Consider the following 18,214-nt stretch of genomic DNA (forward strand, 5'->3'; position numbering starts at 1 on the left):
TGGGGAACACAGCTGGATTGGGTATTCTGTACAGGGTTGTGTTCCATACTGGCTGCTGTGAATGCCCATGCTCTTTTCTTCCCCAGGGCAAGTGGCAACTCTCAGTCAGCTCTAGCACAGTTAGGTGTAGAGTAGGGACTCAGCTGTAAAACTGAATAAGGGAGAAATGGGTCCTGACATAGTTGACCCTTTGAATGTTGCTATGCTTGGAGACTCTTCCAATTTCCCAGGAGTCCTGGATGTGGACTCTACTTGTTTTCATGCCCAGCCATGTTCTCTGGAGGCTCTGTTCCTGGCTTGAATTACTTAGAGCTGGAAAATGACAAGTCAGGTCATGGATAAGAATAGAAACCCACAGACCAAGCACATGCTTCCAGGTTGAGTTCTGGCGAGTGTCACATAACACAGAGCTGTTATGTTGGCCACTGCTTCCCCACAGGCAGGATATGGGTAGGGAAAATGAGTTCATCTTCCTAGTGAAACTTCATGGTGTGTTTCTAGTTAAGCACACACCTCCCCATCTTAAGGCATTGAGTACTAAGATCAATCAGGTAATTGTGGCTTCATATTAGAGTAGCACAAAGATAAGAATACTCTAAAGGTTAGCTTTATTTAACACTTGGCCAGACATCGGCCAAGGGGGTAGATAATGGTGGCTCCAAAAAGAATTTTCCACTTTGTCAGAATTTGGTAAGAGCCTAATTTATGCCCCTCAACCTTCCCTTGGTGGTGTACTGATCTCTTCTTATTTCTACATTTGTCACCACAACACCAATGACACTAATAATACTAATAATACTGCTCCAAACCATATTCCTTCCATAAATATTCATCTGCTCTGTTAGTCTGAGTGTGTGTGTGTGTGTGTGTGTGTGTGTGTGTGTGTGTGTGTGTGATGTCAAGTCAAGGATTAGTATTAATGAATGTGAATGCTGCCACTGGGTGTGGTAGTAAACTTAGAAATATTTTCTGCTATTCTCATGGGTTTCTTTGGTATCAGAGTCTGATGGTTTAGAATTAGCTCCTTGTTTCACCTCTGCAGTAGCTTTTTTTTTTTCTTCCTGGTACAAAGAATTAACTATGGAAAGCAAATTTTAGAGAAAACCAGAGGAAAAAAAAAAACATGTCTTCTTTGGAGCCCAAGTTTTGGTCCATTTGCAGTTGTTCCCAGGCACTTGCAACCTCAGATACCACCTGATTATAGGGTGGCATGGATAGAGGGATGGGTGTCCTGAAGATTGAATACAGGAAGAGACAGGTCCGCAGATGTGGAGCCTCAATTTGTGGCCAGGGCTCTCTGACCCTGATATTGTCCTCTCCCCACAGCGGGAATGCATATCTGTCCACGTGGGTCAAGCTGGAGTTCAGATTGGCAATGCTTGTTGGGAGCTCTTCTGCCTGGAGCATGGCATCCAGGCAGATGGCACCTTTGGTGCTCAGGCCAGCAAGATCAACGACGATGACTCCTTCACCACATTTTTCAGTGAGACTGGCAATGGGAAACATGTGCCCCGGGCTGTCATGGTGGACCTGGAACCTACTGTAGTAGGTGAGTATGGGTTAAAATTCCCTCCACAGAAAACAATACAAAACCTCAGAGGCTTTGGCTTAATGAAAGATAAGAAAGCTAAAAAGTGGGGGTGGCTCAACTAGAATCCACCAGCCCTTGTGACTTCTGTCAACTCTTTAGGGAATCTTGCAATAGGGATTGAGGATCCCTGTTAATCTTTACAATGTAAAGTGCCCCTTAAGCCTGCTGAGACAGTCTGAAATGAACAAGACTGTTACTAAATGCTAATAATTTAAAAAACCTAAATAATTTTGGAAATTATAATAAGCCCCTAATTAGTCAATTTCCCACAGTGTAGGTTTCTGATTTTATAATAATTGCAGTCTATTCTCACAGGTCTGGTCTAACCTTGAAGTACCTTACATACAAAATGATAAAACAGCAAGTATATTCACAGCCAGGTGTTGCAGTTGTTTTAGAATGAATCTCATTCAGTTAGTTACACAGCAGAATTTCCTAAGCTTTAAGGCTGGTTCATCAAGCAAGGGGTAGACAGGTTGCACAGAGATATCTGGACAAATGCTTATAACACCTGAACAGTGGTTTCTAGAGGCAACGAATGACAGGTACTCTACCCTTTGGATGTTTTGTACAAATGCAAAATATGGGGGTCACCTTCCCAGGTGGCTGCACACTTGAATGATTTCTCTGAAGGGGGAGTAGAGGAATCCCAAAGAGATGATGAGGTGAGGCGGATGAATCTTCATCTGCCTTGTGCCTAACCTGTGTGAATCCTTGGAGGTAAGCAGAGCCCCCTTGAAGGCCTCTCAAAGGCTCCTGCTCTTCCACGACCTGGAGTACAATTTTGCTTAAAAGCATTAAAAAATATGTCTTGGACTGGGTGTGTGGCTCTGTGGCAGAGTGTGTGCTCAGAACGCATGAGGCACTGGGCTTAATCTCCAACACCAAAGCCAGAAGCGTGTCATATGATAGTCTAATGGGGAGGGAGGCTTCTCCTCTGGAAACCAGGTGGTAAGACCTAATGGTCCCCCTCTCTTGGTAGATGAGGTTCGGGCAGGAACCTACCGCCAGCTCTTCCATCCAGAGCAGCTGATCACAGGAAAGGAAGATGCAGCTAATAACTATGCCCGGGGTCACTACACAGTGGGCAAGGAGAGCATCGATTTAGTATTGGACCGCATACGGAAGCTGGTAAGCATCTGGGACAGAAGATTGGTGAGTTAGGCTAGAGTGAACAGGCTTGGATCTATATTTCTTGGATAAGGCTGGGTAGATGGAGCTATATATGACTTCTGTCTACAGTATAGAGCACTTAAGGTTTGGGAATTTTTTCCAGTGCTGGTGATTAAATTCAGGGCCTCATGGATGCTAAGCACACACTCTACTATGGAGCTATACCCTGGTTTTATATTTTGTAAAGGGCATTCCCAAGGATGATGCCTTTCCCCTACCTAGATACCATGGACTATCCTACAGGTTGATGCCTGAAGGTACCTATCAATACTGTATGGTGGTATCTGGGGAAGATTCCAACTATAAGGAAGGCTAAGGCCTTGCTTATTGGAATAATGGTTTACAAATCATTAAGTTAGAAGAGGAGAGGAAGAAATTGTTACACATTTGAGGACTTGCAAATATTATACATATCAAGAACATTCCTTCATTTTTTTAATAGTCATACAAAGGAGGTCTCTTCCCTGTACTTTACAGGTAAAGAAATTGAGGGCCAGAGTGGTTAAATAATTTAGCTTGGTTTACATAGATAGAAAGTTGGCAGAGTTAGGATTTGAACCAGGTTGATTTGACTAGAAAGCTCTGAGTTGTGGGCAAAGTCACTTTGTTTAAGCTCTTATTTCCTAATTTGTATGATGGAAAATGTTGGATGTAGTGAAGTTTTTTCCTTTTTTAACGTGGGTGCTTAGGATGTTACATTTTTGTGTATGTTTACTTTTTTTGTTTAGAGGGTTCCCATAGAGGTCATCACTCTCAAAGCCATCTGTAGTGTTACTAAGTTTTGAAGCACTGGATTAAATAATACATAGTATTCAATGGAAAAGTTCTATGACTCTGAATTCTCTTTGATCTGATAGGCTAACATTGAATGCTTAATAAGCATCAGATTTTTACTCAAAACATTATGCTATCTCATTTAATTATCACAATAACCTTGTAAGATAAGGATTTTTTAATAGGAAATCATAGTCTTTTAAAAAATTATAATTATTAACACATTAATTGTAGAAAATAATAGGTTTTACTATGTATTTCCATACTTACCTCTATCATGCTTTGATCATATCTACCCTCCCTTCTACTCTTACCCCCTCCCTTTTCTCTCTCCTTCCCTCTCCCCTTTTCCCTTCTCTAATTGTCTCAAGATGAGGATATTTTTCTTGTCTCCACTTTAATCAAGAACAAACAAAAGTTTGGAGAGGTTTAATAACTTGTTCAAGTTTTTACAGCTGGGAAGCACATGGATGGGTTGGTTGGTTTGACTTGGTCATTCCACAGTGTATATAAAAACTGTAATATCACTTTGTACCCCATAAATATGCACAGCTATAAATTTTTAATTTAGAATAAAATAAAAAAGGAAACCTCAGGTTCCCTAACTCCTTTTCTTAAGTTGGTACTCTGACTTCCCTTTCAAGGTTGGGTTGAGAGGTATAGGTAAACAGTTCCTACAGAATCATAGGGCAAGGGTGGTGGGCAATTTGGGGCTCTCAAAATGCAAAGTCATTGATCATTGTGGCTCTGAAATTTTCATTCCTGTTTTAACTAAGCTGCTGGGAAGAAACTTTCATGTTCCTAAAGGCATGTGTAGCTTGCTATCCCATAATTCAGCTACTCCTCCCAAGATCAAAACAACTGCCTTTGTGTTTCCTTATTTCTTCAAGGCTTTCATGATTTCACTCATATAAAAATGTTGTCGGATGGGATGGGGCAGAGGGAAGGATTTGTTACCTGGGAGAATTCTCGGAACTTGTCTTCATGATTTCTTCTCATTTCCTGCTTTCCCCAGACAGATGCTTGCTCTGGCTTGCAGGGCTTCCTGATCTTCCACAGTTTTGGTGGAGGCACTGGCTCTGGCTTCACTTCTCTGCTGATGGAACGCCTTTCCCTTGATTATGGCAAGAAGTCCAAGCTAGAGTTTGCTATCTACCCAGCACCCCAGGTCTCCACGGCAGTTGTTGAGCCCTACAACTCCATCCTGACAACCCACACCACACTGGAACACTCAGATTGTGCTTTCATGGTAGATAATGAAGCCATCTATGACATCTGCCGCAGGAACCTAGACATCGAGCGCCCCACCTATACCAACCTCAACCGCCTCATCAGCCAGATTGTGTCCTCAATCACAGCCTCTCTCCGCTTTGATGGGGCCCTCAATGTGGACCTCACTGAGTTCCAGACCAACCTGGTGCCCTATCCCCGCATTCACTTCCCCCTAGTCACCTATGCTCCCATCATCTCTGCTGAGAAAGCCTACCATGAACAGCTCTCTGTTGCTGAGATAACCAGCTCCTGCTTTGAGCCCAACAGCCAGATGGTGAAGTGTGACCCAAGGCATGGAAAGTACATGGCCTGCTGCATGCTGTACCGGGGAGATGTGGTGCCCAAGGATGTGAATGTTGCTATTGCCGCCATCAAGACCAAGAGGACTATCCAGTTTGTCGACTGGTGTCCCACAGGCTTCAAGGTGAGAGCTGATAAATTACAAAAGGGCTAGATAACCAGAAAAGCAGAAACAGAAGACAAAAAATGGGAGAATGAAATCTTGGGAGCCTCAGGTTTTATGTGTTGATATGGGGAGAGGAACTGAAACCACATGTAAAATTAATTTCATTCATCTTTGGTTGAGACACAAATGCTATTGAAATTTTGTCTGCTTAAGTCATTTTAGAGCCAGGCATGGTGGTCCATGCCTGTAATCCCAATGATTTGGGTGGTGAAGCAAGAATATCATACATTTGAGGCCAGCATGGACAATTTAATGAGACTTGTCTCAAAATAAAATTTTAAAAGGGATTGGGGACATGGTTCAGTGCTTAAGTGTCCCTGGGTTCAATCCCTTATAAAAAAATTTAGAAAACATGAATTTGAGAATATTTTAAATTGGTTTATTATCTTTGATTTTGTTTTAAAGCTGAGGAGCAAGTAATGATTTTGGAATGGACCTGAATCACAGTGCTTTTGGAGATCATGATTCAGTTCAATTTATGTTAAATTAGTTTTAATAGACATTTTCCACTTCCAGGTATATTTTAATTTTAGAATTGAGTAAGTTATTCTTGTTGTTAGAGAGGAATAATTTTCTCTTCTAACAAAAAATGTGTTACCCCAGTTTATTTTGAGAAATTAAATACCTATTCTGTAAGACTTAATTAATTTGGAGAAATAGTGGGGCATATTTTGTTTATTACATGAGTCACTTATGTCATAAAGCCCTGACACTTTCCATTCCTGACAACCAAGATGTAACTGTTCTCTATTAGAGCAAGGGAGTGTAGCACTCCTTCTCATTGTTCTACTCCTGGCTACATTTTTTCATCTTCCTTCCCCAAGACTATGCCTGTTTTTATGTGGCTCTTCTGGTCATTCTTGCAAAAGTAGTCAAGGTCTTAAAAAATGGTATTCTTTTTCTTTTTTTTTTCAAATGAAAATAAACAATACAAGTTAGTAGGAGAATAAAGAGGGGATAGAAAAATATACAGAGATGTTGGGATGGTGGGGGAAATGAGGACAGAAGGAGATGCCCTCCCATTCTCTCTCATTTACATCTATTCTGAGTTCATGTCCAGAAAGATAAATAAGGTGACATTAGCACTGCCAGGGGAGTGAATGTTGCTAAACTTCATCCTCTGACATTCTTTCTGAGGTTATTTGTCCACACCTGACTCCCATCAAGGGCTGGTACTGTTCAGAAAAGGGAAGAGTTGGCTCCAGGCACAAGTCTTATGCTGGTCAGGACCAGATGTGGCAAAATATTTTATGTGGCAGGGTTTATATTCATTATCTTTCTCCTACTCATTTTTGGTCCTTTGTCTTATCTTAGTTTGCCCTCTACCACAAAAATGCCACTGCATTTAAGAAGAATGATAAAACATTGTGAATTCAATTGAGGGGCTACCAATATTTACTACTTCCAGTTGCCACTTCCACCCCCTACAATCAAGAAGATATATATTTTAAAGCAATGAATTTAATTGTCAATTTACGCATGGTGGCCTGAGCAGGAGCACAGTAGGTTTGGATCGTTCCTGGTTCTCAGTGTCCCTCATATTTTGCCATTTGTCACCTTTTTCCAGTTTCTTACAATTCTTGGTGTTGACTTTGGTTTGGAATATCTGTGTGGGAAGGAGAGAGATTTCTAAAATGATAGCCCCACCATAAGATTGGGCTGGGGTTAGCTGGGAGGACCCTGACATGCCACCAGAACTTGGGAAGTTAGCTTACTCTCAGGCAAGACCTTTAATTATATTTGGAGGTCTTACTTTTCTTCTGAGAATTCCTGTTTTCCAGACATAACAAGGCCTGGTTTATATTAATGTAATCCCCAAGGACCTTTGGATTTTTAAATTTATTGTTCTGGAATATCCCTATGACTTCTTACACATCTCTTTACCCTTGACAGAGAAACTTACCCAAATTTATTTGCACACAACTAAGAAGAACTTCAGACATCATCTGGGAAGAATAACCTTCATGGGCTGGGGTTGTGGCTCAGTGGTAGAGCACTTGCCTGACATGTTTGAGGCACTGGGTTTAATCCTCAACACCACATAAAAATAAATAAATAAAATAAAGGTATTGTGTCCATCTACAACTAACTAAATATATAAATATAAAAATAAAAAAGAATAACCTCACAACAATTTCAATTCCAGTGATTGAAATTGAAGGTATTTCCTTCCCTTTAAGAGGCAAATCATATACTCTACCTCCCATGAAATAATAACTTTATTCATTGCTTTCCTTTGTCTTTTTTGTTATTTTCCACTCACATTTCTTCCTGGTACCAGCCTTCTCTTTTTCTTTTCCAGACTTTAAATCCTCCAGCCCTTGCTTTGGAATTTGCTTGTACCAATACCATTTACTTTTCTCTCTAGTGCCCACTTCTTTCTACCTGCTCACTCTCCCAACTTCTTGGTTCCTTCCTCTCACATTCCACCCTGCAATCTGCTCTCCACACACAGGACCCTGACTCACTAACATACCTTGTTACAAGACATGCCCTATGAGTTATCTTTTGGCTGACTTGCATATTCTGCTGTTGCTCTTCCTCATTTGTTCCCCAGGTGGGCATCAATTACCAGCCACCCACCGTGGTGCCAGGAGGGGATCTGGCCAAAGTCCAGAGGGCTGTCTGCATGCTGAGCAACACCACAGCAATTGCGGAGGCATGGGCCCGCCTTGACCATAAGTTTGACCTAATGTACGCCAAACGGGCCTTTGTGCATTGGTATGTTGGAGAAGGAATGGAAGAAGGAGAATTTTCTGAGGCCAGGGAGGATCTGGCTGCCCTGGAGAAGGATTATGAAGAAGTGGGGACCGATTCATTTGAAGAAGAAAATGAAGGGGAGGAATTTTAAATATACATCTTCCTCTTGGCTGTGTCTTTTTATTTATGCTGCTCCACTATACACATTTAACTAGTCAAGAGTAACAGACCATTCTCCCAACCCCAGCCTGATTCCTGTCTTACACAGGAGGAGGGCACCTGACTCTAGTACCCATGGGTGATGTGACTGGCCAAAAATAGATGCTAAATTATTTCAGACCCTTGTTTGAGCCAAGAGTAGATTTGTCACTAAAGAAAATGAAGGTTATTGTTTCTGGGTGAAGGTGAGGCCAAGTTACACATGTGAAGAGGCCTAATCAGTTATTTTAATTCTAGATTAGGCTGGGTCCACCCTACTTAACACTGTCTGACCTGATCTCATTCATTTATAGGTACTTATGAAGGTAGGAAATATGGGTCTGTTTATTACTAACTCTCTAGCTCTTAGGGCAGCTAAGACAAAGGTGCACAAGAATCCTGTTGGACAAAGACTAAAGAAAGGAAAGATCTCTCCTGAAAGATTCCAGGGAGAGAGTGAACAGAAATTCACATTAATGGATCTGTAGCATGGCCTTGGCATCATCTGGACTTATCTCACATTAATTCATTCATTAAATATTTGAGTACAGTCTTCTCTCTTATCTTAGGGCCCATTCCAAGATACCTACTAGACACCTGAAACTATGGAGAGTACCAAACTGAATAGTTAGTATGCTTTTTCCTGTGCATACATACCTATAATAAGGTTTTAATTTATAAATTAGTCACAGTAAAAGATTAATACTAACTACTAATGCAACAGAACAATTTCACAATAAAAGATTAATATTAACTACTAATGCAACAAAATACTGTAATCAAAATTATATGGAATGTGCACTTAGCATGTGTGGAACTCTGGGTTCATGCTGCAACAAAATACAGAGTTATGTGAATGTGATCTCTCTTTCAAAATATCTTTTTTTTAAAAGAGAGAGTGAGAGAGGAGAGAGAGAGAGAATTTTTAATATTTATTTTTTAGTTCTCGGCGGACACAACATCTTTGTTGGTACGTGGTGCTGAGGATCGAACCCAGGCCGCACGCATGCCAGGCGAGCGCGCTACCGCTTGAGCCACATCCCCAGCCCTCAAAATATCTTAGTGTAATTGTACTTACCCTTTTCTATAGGAAACTTAAACTGCAGAAAGCAAAACTATGGATAAAGGGGCTTATTGTACATTTTCTGTTTTAGACACTGTCCCAGGAGCTAGAGAGTTAGTGATAAGACACACATGCCTGTCTTCCTAAATACCTATAAATTACTGAGATTATATCAGATGGTATTAAATGACATTAAGTGAAAATAGTGATGAGAGAGTGTTGAAGGAGTGCCTCTGTGGATAAGGAGGTCAGAAAAGACCCAGATGACATAAGGAGTCAGAGGACACCTCCCAACCCCCACCCTTGGCCAGCAAGTTCCTCTGGTGTCTGACAGGTGTCTGGTAGAGAATTTGGGTCAGGAGCTGTCAGCCCCATCTCAGGAAGGGGCATATTTTCTCTTGAAGATAAGAGTCCTATTCATGGATTTGGATAAGTCTCAAAGAACTTCTGAATGTGTGAGTATGACCCCCTAGGCCAGGGTTTAATGCAGGGGCAAATCACTTATATTCCTTATAGATTTATGTGAATTATGTTAAAATAAAAATGAATGATAAAGTCACAAAATTAATACTAAAGGTATGTGCAATTGGGTGGGGGCTGCAAGAAAGTTTGGGGGATTATATGTAAGGAATTTAGATGTATGTCCCTTGCCACCATATCTCTTTTTCCATTTTCCTCCTTTTGTTGAGTCCCTGTCCAGCCTCTAGGCCTACTCAGCCCTCAATCATTTTGAGATTCTTGCAGGGTTTGGAGGGGTGGTTGGATATTATGTATATATTCCTGCTTTAAAACCTACCAAACACTTTTTGAGTGCCTATAGCACTGCTTAGCTTTTAGGCCCTGTTTAGAAGATAGAAGTATCAAAGCACTGAGTTTAAGAATGGGACATAAGGGTGCCTAGTAAGAAAGTGGGCAAGGAGGTGGGTGACTCTCTGCCATTCCCCAAATTGGCAGCTGTATCAGTCTTTCCCTAGTATGGGATTGGCTTGAGGCTTCTTAAATAGCAAAGCAGGGTTGTCAGACACTAGATAAATGATAAAGAATTGTGCAACACCCTTGGTAGGCTGCTGGTTTAGCTCCCTGAGCTAACCAATTAGATATCTCAAACTCTTAAAACCCAGTGCTAGCTCCCTTAGGGATGCCCTAAAGTCATGTTTACCAAGATTTTAAAAAACATTTTTATATTTTATTCCTGGAATTCATAGTTAACACAATACTCCAGTGAAATCCTCTTTCACTTCCCACCTTAATTTATCAGATATATTTCTTGTTTATCTCTAGTTTGGGAGTATGGGCATTCATATATTTTTTATCACTCTAGTATTTGCATTCCTAAATCTCAACAATAGGGACAAACCTCCAGATTTGTTTTTGTTTTTGACAGAAATCAACTTAGGTTTCAATGTTAATCTACTAAGGGGAAAGACAATACGTTTATTTTCTCTAAATTTGCTGGTTCTATCAGCAAATCTGAATTGATGCCAGTGGAATTACCTTTCCTACTATAATACACATCTACCAAAGGGATTGAAATGTTCTCCTTTTCCATTTTGTAAGCCCAAACTCTCCACATTGGTGTATGGGGGGGGGGATAGTGTCATAGCTAGCTTTAAAAGCTCTTTTGGCAAATTTTCGTTGGTTATTTTAAAAATGATGAGAGGGAGAGGGTGAGTGAGGATATTAATATGAACTAATTAAATTTTGTAGTGTTTCAACTATTCTTTTTTTATGCAACAGATTTTTCAAGGGTAAAGGTGAGACCTCACTTATCCATTTTTTCATGAATATGCAGTACATATCCCTTATGGAAATTTATATACACGATGCTTGGAAATTAGGAACTAAAGTCTAAACTGTAAGACTGCTTTTTAGGCTTATGGTCAGAACATAGTCTCTCTAAGCAGGTTCCATTATCTTTCAGTGGGGAGGGGGAATAAAAATACATAAAATAGTCTTACTTATAAATGTCAGTGCAAAAATAATTAGTAAAATATTAGTAGAATCCATACCACATTGAAAAATGACAGTCTGATCAAGAGAGATTTATCACAGGAATTCAACCATGGTTCAATATTAGAAATTCCACCTAAAAGTCATTATGCCAGTCAGGAAAACATTAGGGACATTGCAGTAAGATCAGGAATTATGGATGGTCTTGAATCTCAACTATCATTTAAATTGTACTTATAGTATTAGGTAGTACAATTAAATAAGGAAAAGACAGCAGAATAAGAATAATTAAAAATGAAGATGAAAATCTCTGTCTTCTCTCTTTGTAGGTGATGTGACACACTATCTGGAAAATTCTATCGAATCAATGATAAGACTCAGACAAAATTTTGTGATTTTATAAAGACAATAACCAGTTAATAGAAGAGAATAGTAGAAGCTGGATGTAGAGGTCCATGCCTGTAATCCCAGCAACTCAGGAGGCTGAGGCAGGAGGATCACAAGTTCAAAGCTAGCCTCAGAAAATTAATGAGCCCCAAATCATTAACAATAGGAAAAAAAGCTAAATACTTAGAAATAACAACTTAGGAAATATTAGAAGACCTTAGGAGAAAAACTCAGACACAAAAGTAGAGAAGAACATTTAAAGATATTTATTTTTAGATAGTATGTCTCAATGAAGCATACATGTTATTCTGAGTTACTTAATACATTTAACACAATCCAATAAAAGTACCCATAGCTTTCTTTTTAGTATGAGGGTACCAGGGGTTGAACTCAGGGGTACTCAACCACTGAGCCACATCCCCAGCCCTATTTTATATTTTATTTAGAGACAGGATCTTACTGAGTTGCTTAGCATCTCGCTATTGCTGAGGCTGGCTTTGAACTCACAATCCTGGGATTATAGGCATGCACCACCATGCCCAGCAGTACCCACAACTTTTTTAAAAAAAGAAAAATTCTTTTGTTGTGAAATAATTATAGATCCATAAGATGTTGCAAAAATAGTAGCGAGATTGGGAGAATCCTTAACCCATTTCCTCCAGTGATTCCATTTTATGTAACATTAAAACCAAGAAAACAACAGTGATATAATGTGTGTGTATCTCTACAACATTTTATTACATGTGTAGATTTGTATAACCACTGCATCAATCAGGATAAGAAAGAAAGAAAAAAAAATTACTCATACTAGACCACCTCTACCACTGAAGTTTATCAGCTTTTAAAAGAACTAATACCAATGCTCCTTAAACTATTTCATGAAACAGAAAGGGAAAGAACCTTTTCGAAACTCATTCTACCAAGCTGGCATTACCCTGATACCAAAACCAGTTAAGGACACAGACAATAACAGTAAAAAGAAAAGTATAGACCGATATCCTTGATGACATACCTGCAAAAATCCTCAATAAAGGGCTGAGAATATAGCTCAGTTGGTAGAGCATTTGCTTTATGTGCACGAGGCCCTGGGTTCAATCCCCAGCAACACACACACACACACACACACACACACACACATCTCCAATAAATATTTGCAAATCAAATTAGATAGCATGTTTAAGAGATAATACACCATGGTCAAGTTGGTTTCATTCCAAGAATAGAAGGATGGTTCCATATATTCAAATCAATAAACAAAATAGAGCACATATATAGAATCAAGGGTAAAAATCACGTAATTATCTCAATAGAAGCAGAAAAATACTTTGATGAAGTTCAACACAACATCCTTCATGACAAAAACCCTGAAAAAACTAGATATAGAAAAATCTTATGTCAATCTAATAAAGGCTGTATATGACAAACTCTACCCAACATCATACTAACTGGGGAAAAACTAAAAGTATTTCTTTGATATCAGGAATGGGGCAAGGGCATCCACTCTCATCACTCTTATAAAACATATTACTTGAAATTTTAGCCAGTGCCATCAGGAAATAGAAAAAGATGCAAATAAAAAAGAAGAACGTCACATTATCCCCGATTGAATAATACTTAGGAAACCCTAAAGACTTCACAAAAAACCTCCTTAGAGGGCTGGGGATGTGGCTCAAGCGGTAGCGCGCTCACCTGGTATGCGTGCATCCGGGTTGGATCCTCAGCACCACATACAAAGATGTTGTGTCCGCCGAAAACTAAAAAATAAATATTAAAAAATTCTCTCTCTCTCTCTCTCCCTCTCTTAAAAAAAACCTCCTTAGAACTGATTAAAGTAGCAGGATACAAAATCAATATATGAAAACCAGTAGATTTTTCTATACATCAATAATAAACCCACAGAGAAAGAAATCCAAAAACAATCCCATTCATACATCCCTGCCCCCAAATATCTAGGAATAAATTTAACCCAAGAGGAGGAAGGCCTCCCAAAATGAAAATTACAAAACACTGAAGAAAGAAATTGAAGAAGACAGTAGGAAATAGAAAGATCACCCATTTTCGTGGATTGGGAGAATTAATATTGTTCAATGTCCAGATTCAATGTAATCCCCATCAATATACCAATGACATTCTTCACAGAAGTAGAAAAAACAATCCTAAGATTCATATGGAAGCGCAAAAGATCACAACTAGCTAAGGTAATTCTGAGCAATTACTCAAAAAGAGTAACAAGGGAAGCATTACAATACCTAATTTCAAAAGATACTACAGAGCCATAATAAATAATACAGAATGATACTGACATAAAAACAGACACATAGACCAATGGAATAGTATGGAAGACCCAGAAATAAACCCATGCATCTACAGTCATCTGATTTTCTACAAAGGTATTCAAAACATTCATTAGGGAAAAGACAGTCTCTTCAACAAATGGTGCTTGAAAAACTGGAAATCCACATGTAGAAGATTGAAAGTAGATCACTATCTCTCCCCCTGTACAATAATCAAGTAAAAATACAGGAAAGACCTGAAACTTTGAAATGGCTAGAGAGAAATATAGGGGAAACACTTTAAAGTGAAGAGACAATCTACAGGATGAGAGAAAATCTATGCCAGCTATTCATCTGACAGAGGATTAACATCCACAATATATAAAGAACTCAAAAGAACTAGCAATCCAATCAATAAATGGCCAAATGATCTAAACAAATACTCCTCCAAGAAGTCCAAATGGCCAGTAAAAATATGAAAAATGCTTACCGTCTTTATTCAACAGGGAAATACAAATCAAAAGTTCGCTGAGATGTCATCTTGACCCAGTCAGTATCAAACAAACAAACAAATAAATGAAATAATACTAGAGAGGATGTGGATAAAAATGAACACTCATACACTGTTGGTGTGAATGTCCATTAGTACATACACTGTGAAAAACAATGGAGTTTCCTCAAAAAATTAAAAATAGATCTACTACACAATCTAGCTATATCACTCCTGGGTATATACCTGAAGGAAAATAAGTAAATATACAAAAGAAATACCTGCATACCTATGTTTATTGTGGTATTAGTCACAATCGCCAAGACTTATCAACAGATGAATAAAACTAGATACAAAAAAGTATTGTATATATGCACAATGGAGTTTTATTCAACCATAAAGAAGAATGAAATCATGTCATTTGCAGGAAAATGGATATTATTATGTTAAGTAAAATTATCCAGACACAGAAAGATAAATATTGTATGTTTTCTCTCAAACGTGGAAATTAAAAAAAAATATTACAGGAAAATAGAAGGGTCCTGGGGACTGGTGGGGAGTGAGAGGGAGAGTAAGATAGAGTAGTAGGGAGGGTGAGTACAATCAAAGCATGACATGGTCACGTATGGACATGTCACAGTGGAACCCATTAATTTGTACAATTAACATGGTTGAATTTTATAATAAAGAATAAATAAATTCATAGGTACAAAAACGTTAATCATCACCAATTGTAAGACAAATTGAAATTAGGTGACTCCTGAAGTGGTGCACAGAGAAAGACATAACATCATACAGAGAGTATTATTGTTAGAAGTGTGTAACCTGAATCAAATCACGAGGAAAAAAGCCAAACACAAATTAGGGGTCATTTTAGGAAATGCCGTGGCTACATTCTTTACAAATGTCAATGTCATGTGAAAAAAAAAAAAGATCAAGGATTTGTTCCAGATGGAAGGAGACAAAAGCAACATTAAAATGAAATGAAGGGTTGGGGTTGTGGCTCAGTGGCAGAGTGCTTGCCTAGCATGTGTGAGGCACTGGGTTCAATTTTTAGGACCACATTAAAAAAATAAATAAATAAAATAAAGGTATTGTGTCTATATACAACTAAAAAAATGAAATGAATGACCACAATGATATCATATATCATCTTCCAGAATGACTAAAATAAGTAATAATGATACCACCAAATGCTGGGAAGGAAGTGGGCAACTGGGTCACGTATACATTGCTGGGGAATAAAAAGTGGTATAGTCATACTGGAAAATAATTTGGCACTTAAAAAATTAAATATACAACTATATAACCCCCAGCAACTGCAGGTAGTCATCTATCCCAGAATGAAAGAAAAAATTTTCAGTAGAAAAATGACAAAAATTTTAAGAGTGGTTTTATTTATAATGGACAAAACTCAGAAATAATTCAAACCTTCTTCAACAGAAGAATGTTAACAAACAATGGTACATTCATCCTATGGAATACTACTCAATAATAAAAAGGAATAAACTGTTGATAAATCTTGATAAATTTCCAGAGGATTTATGCTAAGTGAAAAAAAAAGCTAATTCTCAAAGATTACATACTGTGAGACTTCATTTAGATAATATGTTTGAAATGACAAAATTAAGAAATGGAGATCAGAAGAGTGGTTGTTAGGGGTTAAAGAGAGAAGAAGGAAGGACATAGGTATGGCTGTAAAGGGCACCATGAAGGATTTTCTTCTTGAAAGGAATGTTTTATATTTTGACTGTGATAATGTCAATATCCTGATTTTGATATGTACTTTGATTTTTATAAGATGTTATTATTGGGAAAACAAGGCAAAGAATTCATTTTTATAGCTACATAAAAATCTACAATGATCTCAAAATAAAAATAAAAAATCTAAATGAATGAGATTATGGATTGGATCTTGTATTGGAAAAAAGAAGTTGCTGTAAAGAATAGTACTGGGAAAATTTGCAAAATTTAAATATTAACTGAATATTTTTGAAAATTGTATTGTACCAGCATCAGATTTTCTGAATTTGATGATAATTGCATCAGGGTTAATGAATAAAACAAAACCCCAAACAAAAGAAACTTTGATTCTAGGAGATATACATTGATTTATTTAGGGTTGAAGAATCTTGATTTCTGTAATTTACTCTCAAGTACTCTTGCAAAAAAAGAAAAAAGTACTATACAGATGTGTAGGTATATGTGTGTGAAGAAGAGAGAAAAACAAAAAACCAATTGTGTCAAAATGTTAATAATGAGTGAAAGGTTTATGAAGTCATTGTAATATTTTTCATAGTTTTCCCTATGTGCAAAGTTGACTTTTCAAAATAAAGAACTGTAAAATAATTTTAAAATGTCCTCCATTAAGGCAACAAAGTAACAGAAGAAAGAATTACTGGAGAAGGTGACAATGCTGTCATAGTCTGTTTTAGTTGGCCCCTGAAATCTATGCCAGGAAAGTGAAACTTAGAGTTTAGTTTGACTGCTTTAACTTAGCACAATCCTCTATTTCTTTTAGGAATGTATTTACTGAAGTGAATACTGTGAAGGAGAATCAATTTACATCCCTCAAAAAACAAACCTATTATTTATTCTTGGAAGCATGCAAAATATGGTAAAATATAAAAACAAACAAAACAAAACAAAAATGGGCTGGGTATACGGCTCAGTGGTAGTGCACTTGCCTAGCACATGTGAGGCACTGGGTTTAATACTCAGCACCACATAATAAATAAAATAAATCTATTGTGTCCATCTATAATAAAAAAATTAAAACAAAACCAAAAACAACATCAACAAAAAAGCCTCCCCAAACTTGGCAAAATGCAGAGAGGAAAATAGGAAAAAGAGATTTATAGAGAGAATGAGCACATAAGTCACACGAAACCATTTGTATTTGTAGAGAAATGAGTTTTATATAAAAGTATCAAAACTTTATTAGTTACTGATTCTTTTTTATTAAAAACCACCAATTGCTCTTGCCCCATGCAACAAACCTGGCCATTTTCACTAGTATTCTTCCCCTCAGGCAAATAGTTTTTTTCTAAAGTAGCTTTTCACTGTGAAGGAGAACTAGATTATTCCATGATGTCAGCCAGTATCTTCTTTTCTGACCAAGACTTTAGGCAGAATTTTCAAGTTGAACTGGTTATGTGTGGTCTTTAATTCCTGAATTCAAATTTAAAAAAATAGGAAGTAAGAAATTTAGCTGATAATAATTTCAATGTCCCTGGAAATATCCCAAATAGGCAGAAATACAATGCAATCTCAGGGTCCAAGCTTTCTTTTGAGACAAGTATTATATCAGTTTCCATTTAATCTCTTTCCTGCCTGGTATTGAGAAATTTTTTTAACCAGTGCTTCCAAAAAATACAATCATGTGGTTTTCAGAAAAAAATCAAAACAAGACACACACAAAAACCCCCTAACATCCCATAGTATTTTTCATATTAAACAACTTTTTTTTTGGGGGGGAGGGTACGGGTGATTGAACTACGGGCACTTAATTACTGAGCACACCGCAGCCCTTTTTGAATTTGATTTAGAGACAGGGTCTTGCTGAGTTGCTTAGGGCCTCGATAGGTTGCTGAGGCTGGCTTTGAACTCACAATGATCCTGTCTCAGCCTCCCGAGCTGCTGGGATCACAGGCATGTACCACTGTGCCTGGCAAAAATTTTTGAAATAGTATTAAGCTTACAGAAAAGATGCAAATATAGTACAAAGAACTTTTTTTCTTAAATCACTTGAGGGTAAGTTTTTCATGTGATGTTTCATTCCCCGCTGTACCTTAGTGGGAAATTAATACTTCCTAATTCTCAGACCCCATTCAGTTTTCACTAGTTGTCCCAATATTGTCCTTTATAGCAAAAGGAT

The 18,214-nt window shown here is 37.9% G+C and overlaps 1 protein-coding gene across 3 annotated transcripts in view; it reads left to right on the forward strand.

Annotated features, from left to right (window-relative positions):
• The window catches only part of Tuba8 (tubulin alpha 8), a 30,583-nt gene extending 22,438 nt beyond the window's left edge, over positions 1-8,145 (forward strand). For 2 of the 3 annotated variants that reach the window (XM_078015559.1, XM_005340582.4), the window contains exons 2-5: positions 1,327-1,549; positions 2,574-2,722; positions 4,554-5,234; positions 7,834-8,145. In XM_078015559.1, coding sequence (XP_077871685.1) covers positions 1,522-1,549; positions 2,574-2,722; positions 4,554-5,234; positions 7,834-8,127 — 1,152 coding nt within the window. In that variant the 5' untranslated portion in view covers positions 1,327-1,521 and the 3' untranslated portion in view covers positions 8,128-8,145. Of the gene's footprint in view, positions 1-1,326; positions 1,550-2,573; positions 2,723-4,553; positions 5,235-7,169; positions 7,346-7,833 lie in introns of those variants that run through there. The other variant, XM_078015560.1, reaches the window with a different exon arrangement.
• Positions 8,146-18,214: the final 10,069 nt, after the last annotated feature.

Source organism: Ictidomys tridecemlineatus, chromosome 6 (genome assembly GCF_052094955.1).
Source record: "Ictidomys tridecemlineatus isolate mIctTri1 chromosome 6, mIctTri1.hap1, whole genome shotgun sequence".
Taxonomy (NCBI): Eukaryota; Metazoa; Chordata; class Mammalia; order Rodentia; family Sciuridae; genus Ictidomys; species Ictidomys tridecemlineatus.